Genomic DNA, 22530 nt, shown 5'->3' with positions numbered 1-22530 from the left:
TACTAAGTTGGAGATGCCATTTCGCAAAACATTCCCTTTTCTCCGAGGTATGGTTATATGGTTATCTCAGAGTTAGTGTATACATATATATATATATATATATATACATATATATGTATATATATATATATATATATATATATATATATGTATATATATATATATACATGACTATATATATATATATATATATATATATATATATATATATATATATATATATATATATATATATATATATATATATATATATATATATATATATATATATATATATATATATATATATATATATATATATATATATATATATATATATATAGTCCAGGGATGTGTTGGGTGCAGGGGGGGTTTCCCTCCTGCAAAAAGAAATTTTAAGGAGAAGAGCGATTTTCTAGATTTGCTCTTCTCCTGGGTTTTCTGTCTTTTTCAGCTTATCTGCACTTGGGATTTCGACTGTCAACATTTCAGTAAGGAGCAGTCCTTCAGATCAGCTGTCTAAATACATAAGTATTTAAAATTTGCACTTTGATTCCTTGCTTCTTGGTGTAAGAGACTGGAATGGGGGCGGCATTGCAGTGGGTCGTATTATGTGGTTCTGCCAGCACTCAGCTGAAATACATTTTTAGGTCATTATGTATTTAAACATTTACCCGCAGTAGTGGTACTGCAGTAGCATTGTCGCCTTACAGCAAGACGTTGTTGCGTTCGATTCTCAGCTAGAGCGTCTTCTCTATGGAGGCATGCGTGAATGGGCGTGCCTTCATTCAAGGTTGTGCGTCAGGGCTGGTAACTCGGCACGTAAAAATCCACTACCAAACATTAGCGAACCAGAGTTCCGCTGTGGCGACCCCTAACCGGGATAAGACGAAAGACACAACAACATGTATTTAAACATTTGATTGCAAGCAGATATCAGAGGTGGTCACATGTCTGAGTGTGAATGAGTGCAATGCATTGAGCAGGAAGGGCTCTGTGTGGAAAATACAAACTGCTTTGTGCAAAGGCATGCAAAGGCATGCAAGACTTTGGTAAGGTCAGATGGCAGCAGAGTTTTGGAGTATTGCTCTAACTATGGATCATATGGCCCTAAGATGCTATCTTATCAATTTCATATGCTACACTCTATTCTTTATAAACCCTCCTTCTGTCCATCTCTAGCTTCCTTAGTCTCCATCTACATCCCATCCCGGACCCTCCATACTTCTAACCAAAAATTACTTTATATCTACCACCCAAAAAGGTCAGTAGGCAAACTACTCTACAAACACTCCCTTGCCCATGCTTGGAACAAACTTCCCTTTGGCTTACGTTCAATCTCCCACACCTCACACTTTAAAAATGAACTAAAAGCTTATTTTCTCAATTCCAGAACCTATCCTTGCCATTACCCTACATAGTCTTCCTTCCCTTTATGTACCCTCAAAAGGACCATACTTAGTACCTCATTACACCTCTATCTCCACTGTGTCTACTATGCATTTGCACAATTTTATACAAACAAAAAATGTTAATTGTTGACCTATTGAACTTTATCAATGTAAAATTGTTACTTAGCTTCTTTTTAATGCAACTTTAACTTTATGCATGTATCCCAACATATGTGAATCGTTTTGCTAAAGCTGCTATTATATCAATATTGTTTAAAATTGTACCTGTTTTAAAATGTATTACTGGAGCTTTTCTCCTCAGGTCTCCACTGAAAATGGGCCACAAGCCCAGTTGGACAAACCCGGTTAACAAATGTCAATAAATAAAATAAATAAATATTAGCAAAATAATTTTTTTCTTTTAAATCATCACTGTTTCTCAGATTTGGAAAGCTTTGAGCTGAGAATGATAATTTAAGTGGATACAGGGGAATTATTTCTCATTTCTTTTCTTTTCTTTACTTTGTTTTCATTTTGCATATTGCAGTTAACCTGATGGTATATCACATGTGTAATGGGGTAAATAACTTCAAACACTAACATATATAAAATCTGTAAAAAAGGAGGCATATTAGACTGGATCCTTGCTTTCTCAGCTACAAAGATCTTGCATATAAAAGCATACCTCTCAACCTCTTAGAGCAAGAAATCTGGACAAAACTATATATGTATATGAAAGGGGGACAAAGGCCCAAAAATAGGGGCAGTTTTTAAATATTGCTGTTACAGACTTAGAAAATCGATGGACTAACAGGTTTTACATTAGCATGAATATTATGAAGGATATGAAGTCTGAAACTCAAATGTCTGTCATTATTTTGTAACTTCAGTGTTTAATGATTTGCCACTAATTGGCTATTAAACCACAATTTTATGAAAAATGGACCAAAATTATAAGGGGAAAAATCTGGACATTCTGCAAAAATCTGTACAGTTGAGAGGTATGTTTAGAAGGTATAGCTGTGATTTCCTTCATATGGTCAATTGCACAAGTAGTTGAAGTTGTGATAAGATGATCTGTTTCATTCGATCACTGCTAGTCAAAAACTGTAGAGTGAGATCATGGTTAAATGGAGATAAGGAATGTATCTTCTTCCCACTGTTGTGTGATATTACTATAATGAGAGATGCAGAGATGTGGGCATGCAAGAGTTTGCCTCCTTGCAAAATCATTGCTTAAATTTGTTGTATTTGACCATATGTGCTGTCATGGTTCACTGAGGATAAGGATTTTATCCATTCCACATTGTTGGGTATCCACACAATATCATGAGAGATGAGGGGTGTGAGGTTCCCAGTCCCCTTGTAAGGGATATGGGAAAGCCCACCCCTTTAAAAATATTCAAATGTGTACTGTAGGATTTTAATTAATTTGGGACTCAATCATTTAGTTTTTATTGGTAGAGTCTTGACTAGTTGTGAATATGATCACTGTTGTAAACTTCACAGCTGATACCATCAGTGGTCAACTTTCTTTTTCTATCTGTTTCTTTCTGTTTCTTCCAGGCTAAACGATAGAGAAATTTACTTTTCTTTCACCAGAAACACCAGCCAATGTGACAAATTTACATTCTGCAATACTCTAAGACAAATTGACTGGTTTCAATTTCACATTCAAAATCCTGATGAACCAGCAGAATAGTTTTATAATGCATTCATCCAATTAGCACATTCTATGTCTCCTACAAGCTTAAATGGGAAACATTGAATCAACTTCATGGGTTATTAAATAAAATATGTCTCTAATGTACCAGTCAGATAACTTATGGAAGCTTTAGGATCAATACAAATTCCATTTCTACCAAGTAATTCAGGGAGCTCCATAATAAGGTTAAACAATCTATTATTGAAAACATGCTTATACCAACTGTGACATACCTCCTCTGGCCCAGTAATCAATGGGTCTCAATCCTCACCAATGATACTGTTGAGGAATGATCACTTAGAACAGAAATAGATACACACAGTTTTTTCAGATACAACTCTCTGCACCAAGCACAATTTCTTTTAAGAGCACACTCCAGTCCTGGGGATGCCATTTTCTCTCCAGGCCCCAAATAAGACACCACCTTTCTCTCTGAAAAAAATCAGTGCTCTCTGTCTTTGTTCCAAGTAACTCTTTGAGATTTGATTTTCACACAGACACACACACACACACACACACACACACACACACACACACACACACACACACACACCCACACACACACCTGAGAAAGGCTGGCACAGATTTATCTGCTATGCCACCTCCACCCAGACTACAAGATTGACAGACTGCCACCAGCCAGTGACTTTAAGGCTCTTACCAGGGTATCCAATCGCTCTTAATAAAATGAATACTTATACAAATGAAGGTATTAACCAAGCAGCAAGACTTTCAGGAGCATGAAGCCACAGTGCCACCAAATAAATGCAATTACTCTCAAAGGTTAAACTATTTTCTAAAAGACCAGCCACAATGAAAGGTTTAGACATATTTAATAATAAATAATAAAACGGAAAACATGAAAATATTGATTATCTAGTTACAATAAACACCAGAGTTTCAATTCACAGAAAATATAAAAATAACACAGATGGAAACACTCATACAGATACAGAAAAACAATATTTAACTAATCTCATTATATTTTCCCAACTGACTAAAGAATTACTATTCCCTGGTTACTTACTAAAGCAAGGCAAGATGAAGTGAGTGATTAAACTTGTCAGTTCCAAAACAGAGTGCCAAGTGTCTCATCTCTCACTAGTATCTAAATACGATTTCAGTGTTGGCTACAAAGTGATGTTATATCTAGTTACCTGATTCTGTGGTTCCCACACTACTTCCTTACTGGAAATTGAGACAGGATCTCACACAGATGTGTCACAATACACACCCAGAATCCTGCTAAAACTTATTCCAGTATCTGGAGACTATAAAACAATTGCAATACTTTCTTTCTTCCTGCAGTGACTATCCAGCCATTTTCTGGCACCCCAGGGTAGCAATTAGTTCACCACGAAGGATGATAAGCACAGGATCCCAGCCCAGACATTGTGTCTCTTGCTGCATTCAGCCTTTGATATATACATATCATCAGTTACAATACAGTCTGACATATATGTATATTTATTTTCTGTCCAGCAGGAACCACTGTTGATACATTTTTAACAACTTTTAGCAACTTTACAAATACATTTTTGACATTTTAGCATCTGTACAAATCAGTTTGATATTTAAATGACATAATATTCTTTATAAATCTCCAGCTAGTTATGCTGGCATTTGCTACACATGCACTGCCCTGCTCTCTATGGCAAAGCTTGTACTACCTCACATCATCACACCAACAACAGAATATTTATAACTAGAATACAAAAGGGTTGTACTGTATTTATAACCACAATCCAAAGGAGTTGTACTGTACTTTTAACCACAATCTAAAGGAGCTGAATTGTACTTATAAGCAGAATCCAAAGAGTTGTACTGTACTTATAACCACAGTCCAAAATACTTGTGCTCCACTGACAACAAAATACATAACATGGCAGAGGAAAACCAATAAATCCAGCACCATTCCTGTCCACCAAGGATTTTTTTTGGTATTGCCCTTAATCAGCACCTGAAGTGTGATCTACACATTAAATCAATTACTCTCAAAACTAATCACAGACTTGGTCTTCTGTATAAAACCAGCAATTCATTGTAGACTTTACAATAGTTAAAGCAGCTAGAACCTTTCTAATATATAAGCTCTTGTATGCATCCTCTTTTGTTGAAATTGTCCTTCCACTTAGCTATCCTATTGTCTTTCTTCTCTTTAGAACTACTATAAGTTTGCCTCTGGGCACACCTCAAAATGTCTACAATCTTCCTGTTCCTGAACATGTATACAATGGCTAGAAATAGGATAACTTCTTGGAATGATGCCGTCACAGTTTCTACTTTCTGTCCTATTCCACTGAAACAGAGATCCTGTTTTGGATACACTAATGGAATGGTACATCCCCTACCATAATCTATACTCTGGTGAGCTACTTCCTGTAACAACTCTCTCCTCACAAGAAGATTCATTGTTCTTAATAGTCGTGTAATATTGTAGCATAACTGTCCCTTAAATATTTGGCAAATGGCGTGTTTTCAGGAAGGCTGTTTCCCTTCACCTATTTACTAAGTGGTCTTGTTTATATAGTACTGATCTCTAACTTTGTCTACCTTGATGCTCATATAAGTACCCCTTGACGCAATTTCTCTAAGCTATGCCATCAACAAATTTAAAATCATATATTAATAGCATTTGTATTCAAGTTTCTAAATGACATAAATGCCACTTTTTTGGTATTTTTAGGGGTGCATCTTTATAAGAGACTGCCAAACATACAGCAACCATTGTAATATTTAAAGGACCCTATGGGGAGAAATAAAACCATATATGTATGTTTTTTTTTTATCTTAGGTTAATGGTCTGCTTTGTACAGTCCTTCCCAGTATGCTATAAGTAGCAACTTCTAAGTTTTATTTTGCTTTAACCTGAAATACTTTAAAGGATGTGAATATACTTTTTTACTTTTTTTTTTGCTATCATTGGTGCACCAAAATATAGGATTATAATACCCTTTGATTATATTTAATTTATTTGTTGATCAGCTTGTCAATTGGCTGAGTGGGCTGGTACTTAGCACTTTTTGGCCTTACCTCATGTTGCTCATATAATTACATATACAGGCATTTCACAAGACAGCTAACATACGTAATACACGATATACAATTTTAAAAGTAACAGTTTTGATATATGTATATTATTTGACATAGTAATTTCCCATTTCAGTTTCGCTTAATGTATATTACATACTTAAAAGCATTTTATAATGGATATATTTTCAGATATATTTGTTATCTTAAGGAGTATTCACACCTGACATGTATTTTGGTTTTACTTTGATAGTGACGTACAGAAAACAAAACTAAACAGACATTTCTCAACAGTGCAAGTCCTGTAAATATAACTTAGGGTTTTGTAGAGTGACTTTTTAAAATTTACTTTAAAACCATAGAGCGCTAATTGGTTTCTTAAGTCAGCAGGAAGCTGATATTAAATGCTAGCCCAGTTTTAAAGAAGGCCATCTCTCTTATGGCTAATCTGATTTAGGGTCTCATGTGAGACAGCACCCTCATTGATGCTTACCAGCATAGCTGAGCTTAGTGGCCAGCAGAAAGAACAGTGTAGATGTGTGCAACATGGTGGCAACCCTAGTCAGGATATAAATGTAACAAAATAGGTGAATTGGAAGGCAAGGAAGGGGAGAACAACAAGCAGAGAGAAACGTGCAATGGTAACCAGAAAGTAAGAGGTGGCATTTTTCTGGGAAAGAATCTCTTTTGTAAGTTTTAGAAAAGAAGAGTTGGTGGAGAAAGTACTACGTGATGCCTGTGCATTGGACTAAAGGAGAGGGATGGGTGGCAGAGGTCACAGAGGCAGACAGAGCACAGTCACAGATAGATATGTTATGCAAGCAAAAATGGAGAGGACAGTGGATGCACACATACATGCATACAGATGGTAGGCAAATAATAATTGGAAGCACTGGACAAGAAATAAAGACTGAGAGTGACACTCTAATAAGAGAATCTAAAAGGATGACTGACTATCAGTACAGCCCAGAGGGTGACATACCCAGACATAACTCATCTGGTTGTCCAATGGTATGGGCTGAATACTCATCCACTAGCTCTGTGAGCATCTTCTACTGCATTTGGTAGAGTCATATGTCTTGCAGGTCCCAGCCATTGTTTCCAACATGGCTGTTCAGCTATTGATGTACCATGTTCCCAACATGGCTGTTCAGCTATTGATGTACCTTAGCAGCATCTAGCTTCTACATCTCATATTGGGAGGCTCTCTGTTTGTCCTTCAGTAGAGGATACTTCACCCCATGATGCAGATGTGAACTGGACTGCCACATAACACATGCACACCGCATTGCCTGGAGAAATAGTCATACCTTCAGCAGTAGGCAAGTGTGCTCACTTGTCATTCTTCTGTAGTGAGGCTTAGGAAAGAAAAGCCTAAACTGCACTGCATCTCCCATTGATGAAGCAGACTAGGATGGTGCCACTTCAAGTCACACTGGCAAGTACATTACTCACCATAAATAATGATACCAATAATCATCATTCAACATCCTGATGGCTCATTCCAGGTATCCAGTTTCTTCATATGGTTATCACAATGGCCAAGCAGATGAACACTAAAATTCCTTTGCAGAAAGAAAGACAAATCTCATTGACACAGCATGCAGGAGCCCCGTATTCTCATTTCCTGAAGTAGCCATGGCTGTCGATCAGGTCAAGTCAACAAGCAAAAAAATGTTAGCCCCATGGTCACAAACACCTGTTTGTGAATCACACATCCTGAACATAATACTACCTCTCAGAGGTTTGTTTGTACACATGCCATGTGCAAGAGCATACACGTCACGTACTTTATGTTCATTAAACACATGCAGCTGTCACTGATATGTATGGATAGCTTATTCTATACTGGCAATTAGCTACAGTGATGCTTACTGGCTTCAACTGCATCCCTAACAAGATAACTGCCCTTTATAGCATGATATAATCCATTGTCACCATTTTGTGCAACACCAAGTAAGCTGAATGGCTTTGAAAGAAAGGAATTTGACTAAATACTCTACAGAAGTAAAGCTTTGCAGAGTAAAGGGATGGACCGTTAACTGGTAAAATGGGCCTATATTATAAACCCAAAAGTTTACTTCGGTGAATGCTCACATGAGCGAAAACGCTGGTAAAAAAAGGGTGTTTGTGGGGTCGCGGTACAGTGAGGAGTGGGATTTTTGCCCTTTCCTCACTGTAGTGCGATCTCGGAGTTGGAATATATATAGTTAGCGAGGGGTGTGGTGGGTGCAGCCCCCCCCCCACAATCAGCAGTTCGATTACCAGCGTTTTCACTCATGTGAGCGTTTGCTGATGTAATATTTCGGTCTTCTAATATAGACCCGGTAAAATACCTCAGTAACATCAACTTACTTGTTCTTAGGTATCAGGGAGAGTGAGGTAGAAGCTGTGGTGCATTTATAACCGGGATGCCATAACAGGGTCTATGTTAAATCAGGGAATGCTAAAAATAGCAAATGCTGATTTATTGACCTCTTAAGAATGAAAGCTAACAATGTCGAAAACAAGGAACAATGATTTTTTTCCCCAAGGAAAAAAAAAATCGCTGTTCCACAAAAAAAAAAAAAAAAAAAAAAAATGTTCAAAACACAAAATAAAGTACCCTCCACACACCTCCTAATTAAATATATCAACTCCAAGATCACACCACTGTGGAGGAAATGGCAAAGTCCCAAAAACGGCCCAGTGATTTTTTTCCTTGGGAAAAAAATCACTGTTCCATGTCTTCGGGATTGGCAGCTTTCACTATTAAAGGGTCAATAAATCAGCATTTGTTATTTTAAGCATTTGCTGATTTAATATGGACCAACCCCACAACACTGGCATTGGCACTGTATCATATTCCTATGGCTGGGGATGAGTGGGATTTAAACAATGAGTATAGGGAACCAGTGGGAGGACCTGACACACGAGATATGGGATCCAGTGGCCTGTGTGGATGCACGGGCACAGTACAAAAATGGGGGTTGAGGCAGTGCATAACACTAACTGCAGCTGATCACCTGATGCATAAATTAGGAAATGGCCATAGTCATGTACATCCCATAGCATACCGTACACAATCACTCACAACTGGCATGTTTTGCACACAGGTGCACAGCTACTAGCATGGCCACCCAAGGGAGGCAATGCTGAATACTTGAAAGTGCACTAACCTTAAGAATGAAATCATACTCCAAGCCCTCCACAGACTTGACATGCACCACCATGGCAAAGTTGCTGCAAATAAGAATTATCAGGATCATATTTGGCAGCCACTGCTACAAGACGTGAATGCTGTGGGTGGCTATGCTAGGTCTTTACAGCAAGTGAAACAAAGTGTTACTGACATGAGACTCCATGCAAAGGATATGACATGGGGCATTCCAAGAGACAGATTCATCACCAGGGATGTAACACTAACTCAGAGGTTGCAAAGTAAAGTTGTGGAGTTTTTTGTATCATTAGCTAGCCAGGTTAAGTAACCCTCTCATACCTGGGGTGACTTGAATGTGGGAGCTGGTTTGGTATCAAGCACCCATGTGTCAGTGGTGAAGAACCAGATTAGCAATGTACATTATGATTCAATATAGTATGCTCCACTGCATGTTCAAAGTGAATAACTAGACATGGCCCACTTGCCTTTCTCTCCCCTCCAGGCACTTGTGGGCTGCAGCTTCAACAAACTGTATGATAAGTTAGAACTTTCAGGGTAATATACTGTGACATAGTGATGTGTATCAATATGCATGCCACACAGGACTACAGAGACAGATGCAGTGGGCTAATATGTTCATACTTCCGCTAGTTAAAGAGTCTAGCATGACAGGACAACACAAGACAATGATGGCAGAATGTAAGTTTCATGGTGAAAAGACATAGTGGCAGTGTCTGTAGCAGTACAGGAGGATGAGTCACCCATATAAACCACTACAGGGGCTCCAGCAGAGGTACTGGATGGGCACATAGAAGGAATATCCCACAGTCAGTTAGCAACATCTACTGTAAATCATATAACTGTTTCAGAGACAAAGGATCATGCTTTGAGATGCTGGTTGCTCACATTACATTAATGGACTGTAGTGTAATGAATGCCATCTAAAAGGTGTTCTGTTAGGCGTATGATGTCAAGCATTATGGATTTTGTTATCACAGGATTTTGACATCTTCAGCATCTTGCTCCGTTTTTTATCCTACAACTTTATGGGCTAATTTCTTTATCAAAAAATTCAAGAATGCAAGCCAGTGCTATGGCACGGAGGAATAAAACCCCAATGACCCACATTCGATTAGCATCCTGGCATCGGAGGCACTGACAGGGAGGGCTGGGTAAGCCCATCCTGTGAGGCAGGGTATTTGCTGATAATGCTCCCTGAGTGTAAGTGTGGTCCGTTGAGGAGAGCAGTGCTTGGATGAGATCAGCAAATAAAAAGGAGAGGCAGTGAATGGTTAGGTCATAAAGAAAAAAAACTCTCCCCTTGGAAGTAGTTGGCCAGAGCTCCAGGATACCTTTATACTTCATGCCAGCAACACCCCTAACTGGAGAACGTTTGGTAGGGCTTGTAAGGTGGCTGGCAGACACAGTGATGGAAGTGAGGCAGTGAGTAGAAGTGACAAAGAATGATGGGGGGGGGGGCAAAAATGCTAGAACTGAAAAATCATCATTCCATGAAACAGGAAATAGAAAAAAGCAGTATAACTCAGTAACTGTTTCTAAATATCTGCTTGTAGTACTAATGGATGATAAATTTAACTGATATTACACTTGGCAGAACAGTCCATTTCAGAACATAAAATCCAATTATTTCTTTTTCTTTTTTTTTTTCAGTCCAGAGATCAGAAGCTGATTGGAAATACAACCGCGGCACGTCATTATGGGAAGACCGCAAAGCAACTGAACATTGGTGCCATGATTGGCTCACTGATTGTACTTGCTTTTCTTATTTATAAAATGTGCTATGATCCACACTTCCGGAAATTTTTCTAAAAATACTACCATCAGGACTGCAGAAAAAAATGGGGCTCTTCTGAATACTTCTTTTTTTTGCAATCACTAAAAGAAGTGAATGAAATCTTTTGAAGTAAAGCTGCTATAGCGTTTGTGTACTGAGCTGTTGTGAATTCTGCAGTCTGTATTAGAGCTGAGTAATTTTCGTAAAAAGATGTTTCTTATCTGTGCTTTTTGTTGTTTATGAAATAAAATTCATGTAAACAATTATACCAAAATACTAATCACTTACTCAAAAATAATTTGATTACGCAGTGCATTTTAAGGGAGTTTGCTTTTGCCAAAGATGATTATTTTAATAATGTTCTACTTAGTTTTTAAAGGAGTATATTTCCTAATATACATGCAAACAGTATATGGAAGCTGTTGCATCCAAAATGAACACTTAGCTAGCTCATGCTCTTTACTAACCAAATGTGCCATGATGAAAATATTATGTGTGTCCTAGAAGTGTTAGAAAAGAGAAAAAGTTAATGCTTCCACTTACCTCTGCATAGTTTAATACTAAAGGATGCTGAAATTGCCAATAAAAGCAGTTTTCTAAGCACAATGTTCTAAAGAAGTACCATGTTGCTGTTATGAGCAAACACGAGTGCTGGAGAGCTATTGAGAAAAAGAACACTTGAATAATAAAACATATTGAATACTGATTAGACACTAATGATTTTCTTTTCTGTCTGAATGGTTAATGATTTTTAAGAGTAGCTTGTCAGAGAAAAATATTAATTTAATTAGTTACAATGAACATCAGTCTTATTTACATTCGTTTTTGAGCAACTCCATTCACAGGCCAGATAAGGTAATGAAAAGGTGGTTGAAGATCACTGAAAGAAATAAAAGGTTAGCCAGCTGATATATTTGGTTCCTCAATAAAATGTAAATGCGAGTCCCTTAATTGTGAAAAATAAAGTGCACATAGCACAAACAGAAAGCAAACCTTGAAACTTACTGCTCTGACAACATTTGCAGGGGGTGCATCATTCATTTTCCCCAAGTATGGAGAACAGTACTCCTACACCACTATTATTTATATGCACTCTCACCAAGACTGTTGCATCTCTGGGCAATGCAACTTTTCTGTAGTGCAGCATACATGGGCTTAATATACATATGTTGCCTTTTCACACTTTGTCTTAGACTTCTGAGGATGGCAGTTGTAGTCCACATAATTTCAAGAAGAACCAGATATAGACAATGGCTGCTTTCACCCTCCTTTCTTACTGTCTGCCAGCGTTATGATTGTGAATGCAGAGTTTGAGGGATATGTGGTAAAAAAACACAATAATAGAATGTCGAAACCCCCTAATCCAAGTATTAGCTAAGACTAGACATTTCCTTCACATTGCATCATTGTTTGGAAATAGGTGCCCAGTAAAGGCTTAGCAGCTTTCACATTTTTTGTCTTTGTACTAGGATGGAGACGATGCAAGAAATGGGAAGACATGTTAATCATAAGTATAATCATGGCCTACACACATCATGTGTCTTGACTGAAGAGAGTTTCAGAACATCAGCATTGAATGCTGTTAATTCCGACTTCAAACTCCAAAAGATAAACTAGTCTTTTAAATTTAACTTGTTGTTTTAAGACAAATGGCTGGCTGTGGCAGTCAACTTTAAAACAAAAACTGGCAAGCAAGTTGCTCATATTGTTAATTTTTGTAATATCATGAATGTGATAACTTAAAGGACAAATTCTACATGTAATAAGTTAACTATTGATATTTCATCCCTTAAAAGGATTAGAACTGGTGGCTGAAAACTCAGTTTCTGTAAACATTAGCTTAGCAGCATTTGCCTTAAATCTAGACTGATATTCATAGTCCGTGGCTGCACAAGTACGCACCATGCATTTGTAGACAGCAGAGCTATGCGGATATTCAAACAAATTCAGTGTAATGTAGTTGTGTTGAATATGGAAAAATGAAGCAATTTCAGTAATCACATCCTATTTTGTAACTTGTGCAAAGAATATTTAACTACTGTATTTTAATAATACACATACATGTACGCATTCAACATTTACAATCAGACAGGATAAGACAAAATGAAATGATTACAGGGAATATAAGACATAATGTGTTTATGTGGAATACAGTCAAATACAAATAAACAAGTTTATCCTTCTCACTTTGCGCTCACTGTGCAAAGTTTGTCTTGTCAGATCTGCAAAGTATTTCACGGAATCATAAAAGGTATGTACCTTGGCATATCTTGGGCAAGCTTGACTGAGCACAATCATGGTAAATGTATGATAGCAAAGCTGTGGACTGTACAGCTGCTGAAAGTACTTTTTTTTTAAGTAGAGGGGTTAGAACTGTTTCAAATAGTGTTATTCTTTTGTGCATACCCTGATGGTTTCACTAAATAATAGAAAGGGGTGATAGGACAGATTGAAAAAAAGGGGAGACAAAACAAAGAGGTGAACAGACAAGGGAAACATCAAGAGGATTTGAGCTGGAGGTGGTGGGAGAGGATGGGCATTATTTTTTGTCAGAGGATAGACCCTCTCTCTTTTCATATATATATATTTGTAAAAGGGTAGTGTGGGTGGGAAATAGGGAAGAGGGTGAAGGAGTAACAGTAAGGAAAGAATAGATAAAGAAGTCCCAACTTTGTTCCCAGCCCACAGAGCCTCAAGCACATCCAGTGCCAGATGGTGTTGCAGTGGAGGTCAACACTGCTGAGGGGGTAAGGGCCTGTGTTGTTGTGGTGGTTGGCACCAGCTGGGTGAGCATGTCTTCTACATGCTAATGAGAGGCTTTGACTAGTGTAATTCTCCTGTCTACTACCTCTTCTAGTCCATCCTCAACCAAACACTGAAATCCCCATTCAGTGAGATTTGCCAGACTACCACATGTCTGAGTGCCTGCAAGGACCGGTGCCTCCACTCTGACCCTGCGAATATGTCACCAGATAGGCAGAGATTGATCTCTCCCTAGTCTAGGAGGTACGTGTCTGGTCTGCTGCTGAAGGATTTGAACCTGTATAAAAGAAATACAAAATGGGAGAGATGCAAAACAACAAAGGACAAAGAAATGCATAATAAAAATAAGTAAAAACAGAAGAAAAAAAAAACAGGGCTAGGGAGAGACAAAACCAAAAAAGCACAATAAATCCCCACAATATTATTGTAATGCAAGACAGCAACTCAATAAACCACTGAGAAAATTATGCTTATTGAAGTACTGTTGTGTATGGGAAGTGCTTATGCATGTAGTTAGGGGTAGTGATTGGGGAAATGTTTAAGTAATCTGGGTGAATGTGTAAGAGCAGTACTTATGCATATTTGTGATGAACTGAAAATGCAAGGGAATTTTTCTTTCAGGAGGGTTTTGTGTTCCAATTCATTACTTTTCAAATACATTATACAGTACACAGACAACAAACATGAAAGAAATCACCAACTGCTATAGTTAATTATAAAAGAACGAAAATTAATAATGTGACTTAATAGATTTTATAAAGGAAGTGGTTTACCATTTCATTTTATCTGAAGAAGGTTGTCCACAAATGCAGCCATAAATCGCTTCATTAAATTTGTGTTTTTTTTTTTTTTGCTCAAAGCAGTCCTCTGGTTTTGCTATAGTCAATCATGCTTAAAAATGACAGGCTAGCACATTTTCCTTCATCTTTTCCTGTCATTTGCATTTCTTTCAGCTGCAAAGATTTAACAACAGTTGTTTGCAGGATTTCCACTGAAATCAGTTTTAAAGGCATTGCTGTACTACATACAGTGTATGCTACCCTGAATTATGTGTAATAATTTTACTATGCTTAGTTAAGAAATAAATATCATATGGACGCCTCTTAACTCTTACCGGAAGATTCCACTTGCCTCATGATTCTTCTCGTGTCCTGTCAGGAGCTAAGCTGGCTCTCTTCCTCAGCTAGAAGTAAAAGTGAGAAGGATAAACGTGTTTATTTGCATTTGACTGTATTCCACATAAACACATATGTCTTATATTCCCCGTAATCATTTTGTTTTGTCTTATCCTGTCTGATTGTAAATGCTGAATGCGTACATGTGTGTATTATTAAAATACAATAGTTAAATATTCTATTGCGTCATGTAGGGTAGAAAAGAAGTAAGAAGTATGACTTTAGTTCTGTCTTTTGTTTTAAAAACGCATGTAACACTCTTGGGAATGCCTGAACTGCAACAGATGAAATGTAAGAGTTCAAGGAGGTTTGAGTTTCCTTTTTCAAAGGCTGCTCTTTGTAAGGTTATGTGTTTCTCATTATTAAAGCAAAGTAACCCTCACTTCCCTCCCCAACAGTCAGTCTGACTAGGATGTGGTGAGTATCATTTCAGCCATGCTGTAGGTGCAGCAAGAAGTACTTATGAACAAAATTCAGTTCAGCGGTTCTTTACTTGTATCTAGTCATCTCTCTCAGAAACTGTATTTTTGTAATAATTAAAAGACATCTTACAACTTTTTCAGTGCAGTGCTATACAGTTCACATCTGTAACTGCAAGTGTATTACATGCAGTTAGCATTACTAATTTGAACATTACAAATACATTTACAGAGTTGCCTGTATAGATTACTATTTTCATATTCTTATTCTTTATTTATTACTGTAACTTCTTAACACAGTGATATTTTCTCTCCTGTCATTGACAGATCTGATGACATAAATGCTATTTAATTTTTTTTTATGAATTTCAGAATGTTCTCAAATACATATTAAAAGGTTAAGACATCTTACATGTGAAGTATTATATGCATACATACAGCTATATATGGATTAAAAATTGTACTTACTGTAGATCTCAGGCCTTCTTGCCTGAGCCTGATCAACCCACTTGGCCAGTTGGTCAGCACTATGCTTTTGCAAGTCATCATACCTGTGATGGCACGGCTGACCAGAGTGAGTTATACCTGTTAGGTCACCCAAATCCTGCCAGGTATCGATTTTATTCCAAGTGCTGTTATATGTGGATGCCTGGATCTTCTTCGGGTATGAGGCATATAGAAGGTAGAACATGATTAGGGTCTCTTTCTCAGACCATTCAGGACTGTGGCCTTGTGCCTTCAGAAGTGCTACCATCATTTGGAGAGCCAGAACCAGAATGAAAAAATTATGGTGAGGGCTGTATTAAGCAGGGTTATAACCACTCCCTGTTGGGTATGACAACACCTTAAACAAATCCTTTTTTCCTAGCATGACCATTAGACCAGGTATTGATACCATTGGAAGGTTTGGTGTAATCAAACCTGCTTTGTCTCATACTTTTTTTCTTAAAGGGAAACACTTATGAGGACATCCAAGTAGTAATGGATTATGTCTGAGTTTATCTAAAACAAATAGGTTACCAGTAATATTTCTTCATAACATTTACTTTTATGGCTGACTTTAGCAGCATTTGGTTTCATGCACTGAAGTAGGACCTATTCCTGTTGTATCACCTTTTATTTTTTAATAAGTAGTGGAAAAAGAAATATCAATACTAATCTAATGAAGTATTTCCATGACATTTGTATATGTATTGTTAGGGTGTGACATATAGACTTGGATGACCAGGGATTAACCTTCAGATTCATTACAATCTGACATTCAGATGACTCCATTTTGAATTTTACCAGTATACCGTTATATTGGCTAGTTTTGGCCAAGCAGCACATGTCCTCAAACAGCTTGGCAATGCTGTGGACTGATAAATGTCCACAGTGCATCCATGGCTTTTCAGAATCTTTCATGTAGTGTATTATACGTGTTCGCAATCTGCGAAAATCTGGAATACATCAATGTACTTCGTAACATATTTGCATTATACTATGATTCATATATCTGCATATAAATTGGCCTATTTTGCATACTAAACATCTGCCTGAATTTATGCAGCAAATTTGAGCTGCACCATCATACCTCTCAATTGTCAGAGTTTCGCAGAATGTCCAGATTTTTGCCACATATTTTTGGTCTGTTTGTCATAAAAATTGTGTTTTTTCTGGCAAATCATTACCAGATCATTGAAGATTGAAGTCAGAAAATAATGATAGACATTTAAGTTTCAGACTTCATACCCTTCAGAAAAATTGTGTTAATGCAAAATCTGTTATTCTGTCAACTTTCTAAGTTTGCAAGAACAATATTTAAAAAATTTCGCTATCTTCGGACCTTATGCCCCATTATTTATTTGCTTTGTCCAAATTTCTTGCTCTAAGAGGTTGAGAGGTATGTGCACCATATTGATTTGCAAATAGCCGAGATAGACAATAAATTACTTAGGATAACTCAGATATCACAAAGTAAGAAAAAGTTTATAAATTAATTAACAGTTATTAGCAGGGAAATTAATAATTGTTGTCATAAGGTTTTAAAGGTCAATTGCAATGCATTTTGAACTGTATTGCACTTTTAAACATAACACTGAATGACTGGTAAATTGTGGGGAAGAGCTTGTAAGTTGTTTGACATGTGGTGCTGTTCACTGAAAATGTCATAAGTGAACAGTAATCATTACAGAACTTTGGTATTGTCCATACATCTGAAAACTTATTGCAGCTGAAAATGTGTACTGTGCAGGAAACAGGTATACAGATGCGTAGTGAAAGTGTTGTTTTACTACTGTCAGTGGGGGAGGAATACTTGAAAATGGCAGACAGGATTGCATTTTAATGTAGGCATCATTACTTCCATCAGTATTGAATAAGCTGAAGTTGTGATGCACTTTGAAATCACATTTCTGTTTGCTTACTTATGCATTAGTGTTGCTGGCAGGAGGAGCAGGCCAGTGGTTTATAGTTTAACTGCTGATGTCTTGCAGAGAGTACTGTGGCAAGTGTTTGACCACAGCCCTTTTATTTGTATTTTGTTCTTTCCTGTATAGCACAGATGGCAAAAACTACATGAAAAACCTATCCAAGCTAGAATTTTCACTGTGTGATACCTTAAACCTCCTGGAGTTTACCCCTTATGGGATATATGCAAATGACCCCTTAAGAACATCAAGTGTTTCTGCTGTATGGCTTCTGAATGTCCTTGACTTTTTCCTTTTTAAGTCTTTATGGAAAGATTCAGGCCAACAAAGCCTGATGCCACTATCCTATGAGCTTCTATTCTAGGAGGTTTAAGGTATCATACGGTGGAAACTCTAGCTTGTCTCGTTTTTTCTTGCAGTTTTTACTAATTGGTTTTTCTGTGTGACTTTTTTCCTTTTTGGTTTTGTTTGTATATTACAGATGGACAATTAGGGATCTAGGCATAGACATTACAACTTTAGCAACAAGGAAAATCGTGTACTCGTGGCAGCACTTAGAACATATGGCAAACTGCTGTTTGGTAAAGGGAAGTCCAGACAAGCTGAAAGGAGCAAAGCATGGAGCCAGGTAGTTGTTAAAATCAATGCAGATGGAAGCAGAGACAGATCTCTGGCACAATGCAAGAGAAGGGCAAATGATATGGTAGGACATTCTAGAAGCAAGGTGAGGCAGAATGCAATTTCCGGGACGACTATGGGGGCAGGACTCAGAATCTTATTAAGTTAACACCAGATTATGGATTCCGTATGTCCATCTCTGGGGATGACTATGATACAGAAGGTGGTGCAAGTGGAATAATTAGAGGTAGCATGGACACTGTTCCATCAAACCAAATTCATCAGTTCATGAAAGCTGATTTAAAGTATGCACCTTGTAATTGTTTAATTACAGAAATGTTTATCACCATTCAGTTTTTAAATAATTACAATTCATTATAATTAGGTCAGGCTTGTATGTCAGCAGCTAATGAAAACAAAGATAGATTTAATGTTAAGGGTCCACCTCCCCTTGTAAGCATGCTGTACTATATGCTGTTGCATTGTTATTAATGTGTTGTAATGATTCCTTTCACAAAGTCAGTATTAGAAACAAGCAGTTCAACTGTACCAATAAATATGGATGAAGTCAGCAATAGAATAGATGTTGCTGCTGCTGTTAATGATGATAATTTAGTTGTATTCACCAGGTGCCCTGTAGGAAATGGCAGGCAGTCTGCCAGTGTAATGACAGGCTCTCTCACCTTGCAGTTTGTTAGTAACTCGACAGTGACACTGCATCACAAAGTCAAACACAGACTGACATTCCACTCATGCTTCTTTACCAAGAACAAACTGGCACATCTACAGCAATGTCTCCACATGCAGAAGAACAGTCTGAGGATGAAACCAGGCAGTTTGTGGCCACACTGACCACAGTGACAACATTACAAAGAGGTGCTACGTGCAGAAATTACCTCAGGAAACATGAAGCATTGGCTGCACAACAGGAAATGTGCCATGACATAATTAGGGCTCAAACCAGTGCAACAGAGAGTCATCTAGAAATGTTTAGAGTCCTACAGGATATGCATGATGATTTCAAACAGTGCTTTGAATTGACAGAGAGCAGGGATAATGCCATGGTGTCACTGATGTATAGCATGGTGGCACACCAGAGATCAGTGACAACCTCCAGTCCTATACTGGTTTGGACATACCAGAGTCAAGCTGGACTCGGTTTAACCAGAGGAAGGGGACATGGACAGTCCGGATACTTGGGTAGGATCACATGATACCAACACTGTCTCTCAAGGCAGTAATGTCAGCAATCACAGCACATTTCTCACAGGCCATAGCAACAGTAATCTACACCTAGGAGAAACTCATGTTCCAGGTCATGGTCATGAAGCACTGTGAGGTCTGTGACAAGAGGACCACCTTCCTCTTCAAGATCACATCATCATAATACCTCACCTTACAATTATCATGTTAAACCATCATCCAGATCAGTTGCACCATCAACAGTCCTATCGATAGGAGATGTGTATGACTCACTTGATCTGTGACTACTGTGTCTTACATTTATTCATAGGATCATACAAAGTTACTAGGCTAATGGCCCTAGGGCCTTTACAAGCCTAGCCAAGTTTTACCCTTATTTCCACAATCAGCACCTATTGCCCCTGTCCAAGGAAGACACAGGTGGGAACCCCTGAGGTGAATTTATGGTTACCCGTCTAATCATCCAGATTGTATTTGAAAAGGGCCAATGAGGTGCCCTGTTTGACATGAAGTCGGAGTCTGTTCCAAAGGTATGGTAACCTCTGGGAGACATATCTGTCCCTCCAGCAGGTTCTAGTAATGTCAAATCCTAGGTTATGGTCTTTAGAACGAGTAACCCATGTACCATTTGACTTGTGGTCTGAAAATGTGGAAAGAGGTCTAACCTGGTATGGCTGGGATGCTCTCCACAGCCTTGAACTAGGTTTCTGTGATTGCACAAATGGCTGCATCTTCCAAGGTGAGGAATGCTTCCAGTGAGTGCAGTTTCATGTTAAGACTTCTAGCATTTAGCAGCATAACCTTGAGATTGTTTTTAGATGGAGTTTTTATATTGGGAATTTTGTCCTTGAGACACTGCCTAAAAAAGGCACTATGGGGGTGGCAAGAGCCTTAGCCAGTAGACAAAATCCCAGGGATGACAGAAGAAAACCATATCTGGCAAAGCATTGAGGTCTGTTGATTATGTCACACCAGGCTGGCAGATGCTGGGTCCCATTAGAATGACACCAGAAACTAAGCCAATTATTGAAGTTAATCATTTTCTGTTTGTAGTGAGGCATCGTCCTAGTGAAGGTAAAATGCTGTTTAAGGTAGGGCCATACCTACATGAGACACATAATCCAAGAGCTCAGTCATGTCTGTCTTCATATAGACCAGAAAGGTAAGCCTCAAGTTGTTCACACCAAAATGGACTATGACAGAGGCATAACAGTACCTATTGTTGAGAGACTTGATTGCATTTGTGATATGGCAGACCCTAACACCAGACAGACAGCTGACTGTGACCTTTTCCTTATCCATCCTAGTGAGAGGGACATCTGTGTGTCTCACAATGGAATCATCTATGACTAGTACGTTTGCTTTTGTGTTTTGCCTTAAAGGCTTGACAGGTGAGACACTGGTACATGAGCTATTATGTGTATTGTGTTCTGCAGAGGAAGTATTATATATAGCATGCTTGTGTTTGTGTTTGGGAGGTCTCTGGTGTTTAGGTATGCTTCTGGTGAGGAACTCCACATACGTAGGTATGTGTAATGTGTGTTTGGGTGGAGTAGGAGGTGAGGTGTGCATGCTGATAACACGCTTATTGTCATATGTACTGACTGGTGTGTGAATGACACAGCATGGATTCAAGGTTCTTAATATAGTTTCATCTCTCACATGTTGTGTTTGTGTGGACTAGGAGTAGAGAGTTATCATGGTGAACATGAGGCAGTTACTATGCTGTCTCAGGATGCCCATTCGACCAATCTGTCCGAAGACACTGTGGGAAATTGTCCATCCATAGTGTTAGGTAAATTTATATGGTAAGGAAAAGAGGCCACACTTAGGAATGGCTAGTGGGTGAGAGGTGTGTTGGTACCTCTGAGGCTAGGCTTAGTGTTCCACTTGACAGTAGAGCAGGGCCATAAAAAACCTCTGGAGGTGCCCAAGCAAAGTGCTAAGGGAAAATTTAACAAGCAAAACGTTTGCATCAATAACCACCAATGGTAACCACCACTATGCGGTAGTGTATGATGATGTGCTACATGCAAACAAGTGTAAATATGGGTCTTACATAAAACAAGAAACCAACCTTTTAACTCAAGCTAGCCAGTGAGGATACTCTCTCTGAACTCCAGTCCAATCACTCTCAATTAGATGGGACCAAGACAGCACTCTCCTCCCACAAGGGTGCAGAAGGGCCTTCACCAACAAGGATGACGTGAATTTGATGCTCAGAAGTTACAAAGCAGACCCAGAAACAAAAATCTGATTGATAAATATTTCTGTGTAATACAAATAAGGCTTAGTTGTGGATGAGGGTGGTGGTTTGGGATGGCCATATATGAGAAGTCATTCCCTTTCCTGCTATTACTTTCACCATATTCTGAAATTGCAGTCTTGTAAATTTGTGTTTAAATGAAATTGTATTTTGGGGAGGAGGGAAGTCTATGTACATAGCTTAACTCTGGGCCAAAACAGCAATGATACACACATTACTGTGCATATGCTTACAATTAGATAAGAAATCACAATAGCAATAAGCCAATATTTCCACACATTGAAATAATCATCCTGGTATATACACTTAACTGTTGCCAGTACAACCTCATCAGTTCACAAATGATGAAATATCCTGACCTCATAAATATATTTAATAACTGTAAGAAAGAAAGATATATTTAGTAACTGTAAGAAAGAAAGCTATTTTGCAGTGCAACATAATTCTTTACAGAGAAATTGCAAATGATAGTTACATTTTTCACTGCTGACAAGGTCCACTTTCTATTATATACTACATAAATATTTAAACAAAACAGTTATTAAATGCAGCATATGCAACTGGTGACTTGTTTACTGATTTGCTGCCTTTCAGCATCACTGCACAGGAATTGGTGAGCACTCAGGAAAACAGTTAGTA

At 38.0% G+C, this 22530-nt stretch overlaps 1 protein-coding gene across 1 annotated transcript in view; it reads left to right on the top strand.

The window, feature by feature from the left end:
• Positions 1-11745, top strand: part of LOC122811096 (dispanin subfamily A member 2b-like) — an 82422-nt gene extending 70677 nt beyond the window's left edge. The window contains exon 2 of the mRNA XM_044082672.1: positions 10916-11745. Coding sequence (XP_043938607.1) covers positions 10916-11074 — 159 coding nt within the window. The 3' untranslated portion in view covers positions 11075-11745. The remainder of the gene's footprint in view (positions 1-10915) is intronic.
• Positions 11746-22530: the final 10785 nt, after the last annotated feature.

The sequence above is a fragment of the Protopterus annectens genome, chromosome 9.part0 (genome assembly GCF_019279795.1).
Source record: "Protopterus annectens isolate FY-2018-M chromosome 9.part0, PAN1.0, whole genome shotgun sequence".
Classification (NCBI taxonomy): Eukaryota; Metazoa; Chordata; order Ceratodontiformes; family Protopteridae; genus Protopterus; species Protopterus annectens.
The sequence above is the reverse complement of the archived record's forward strand: the minus strand, read 5'-3'. Positions and strand labels throughout refer to the sequence as shown.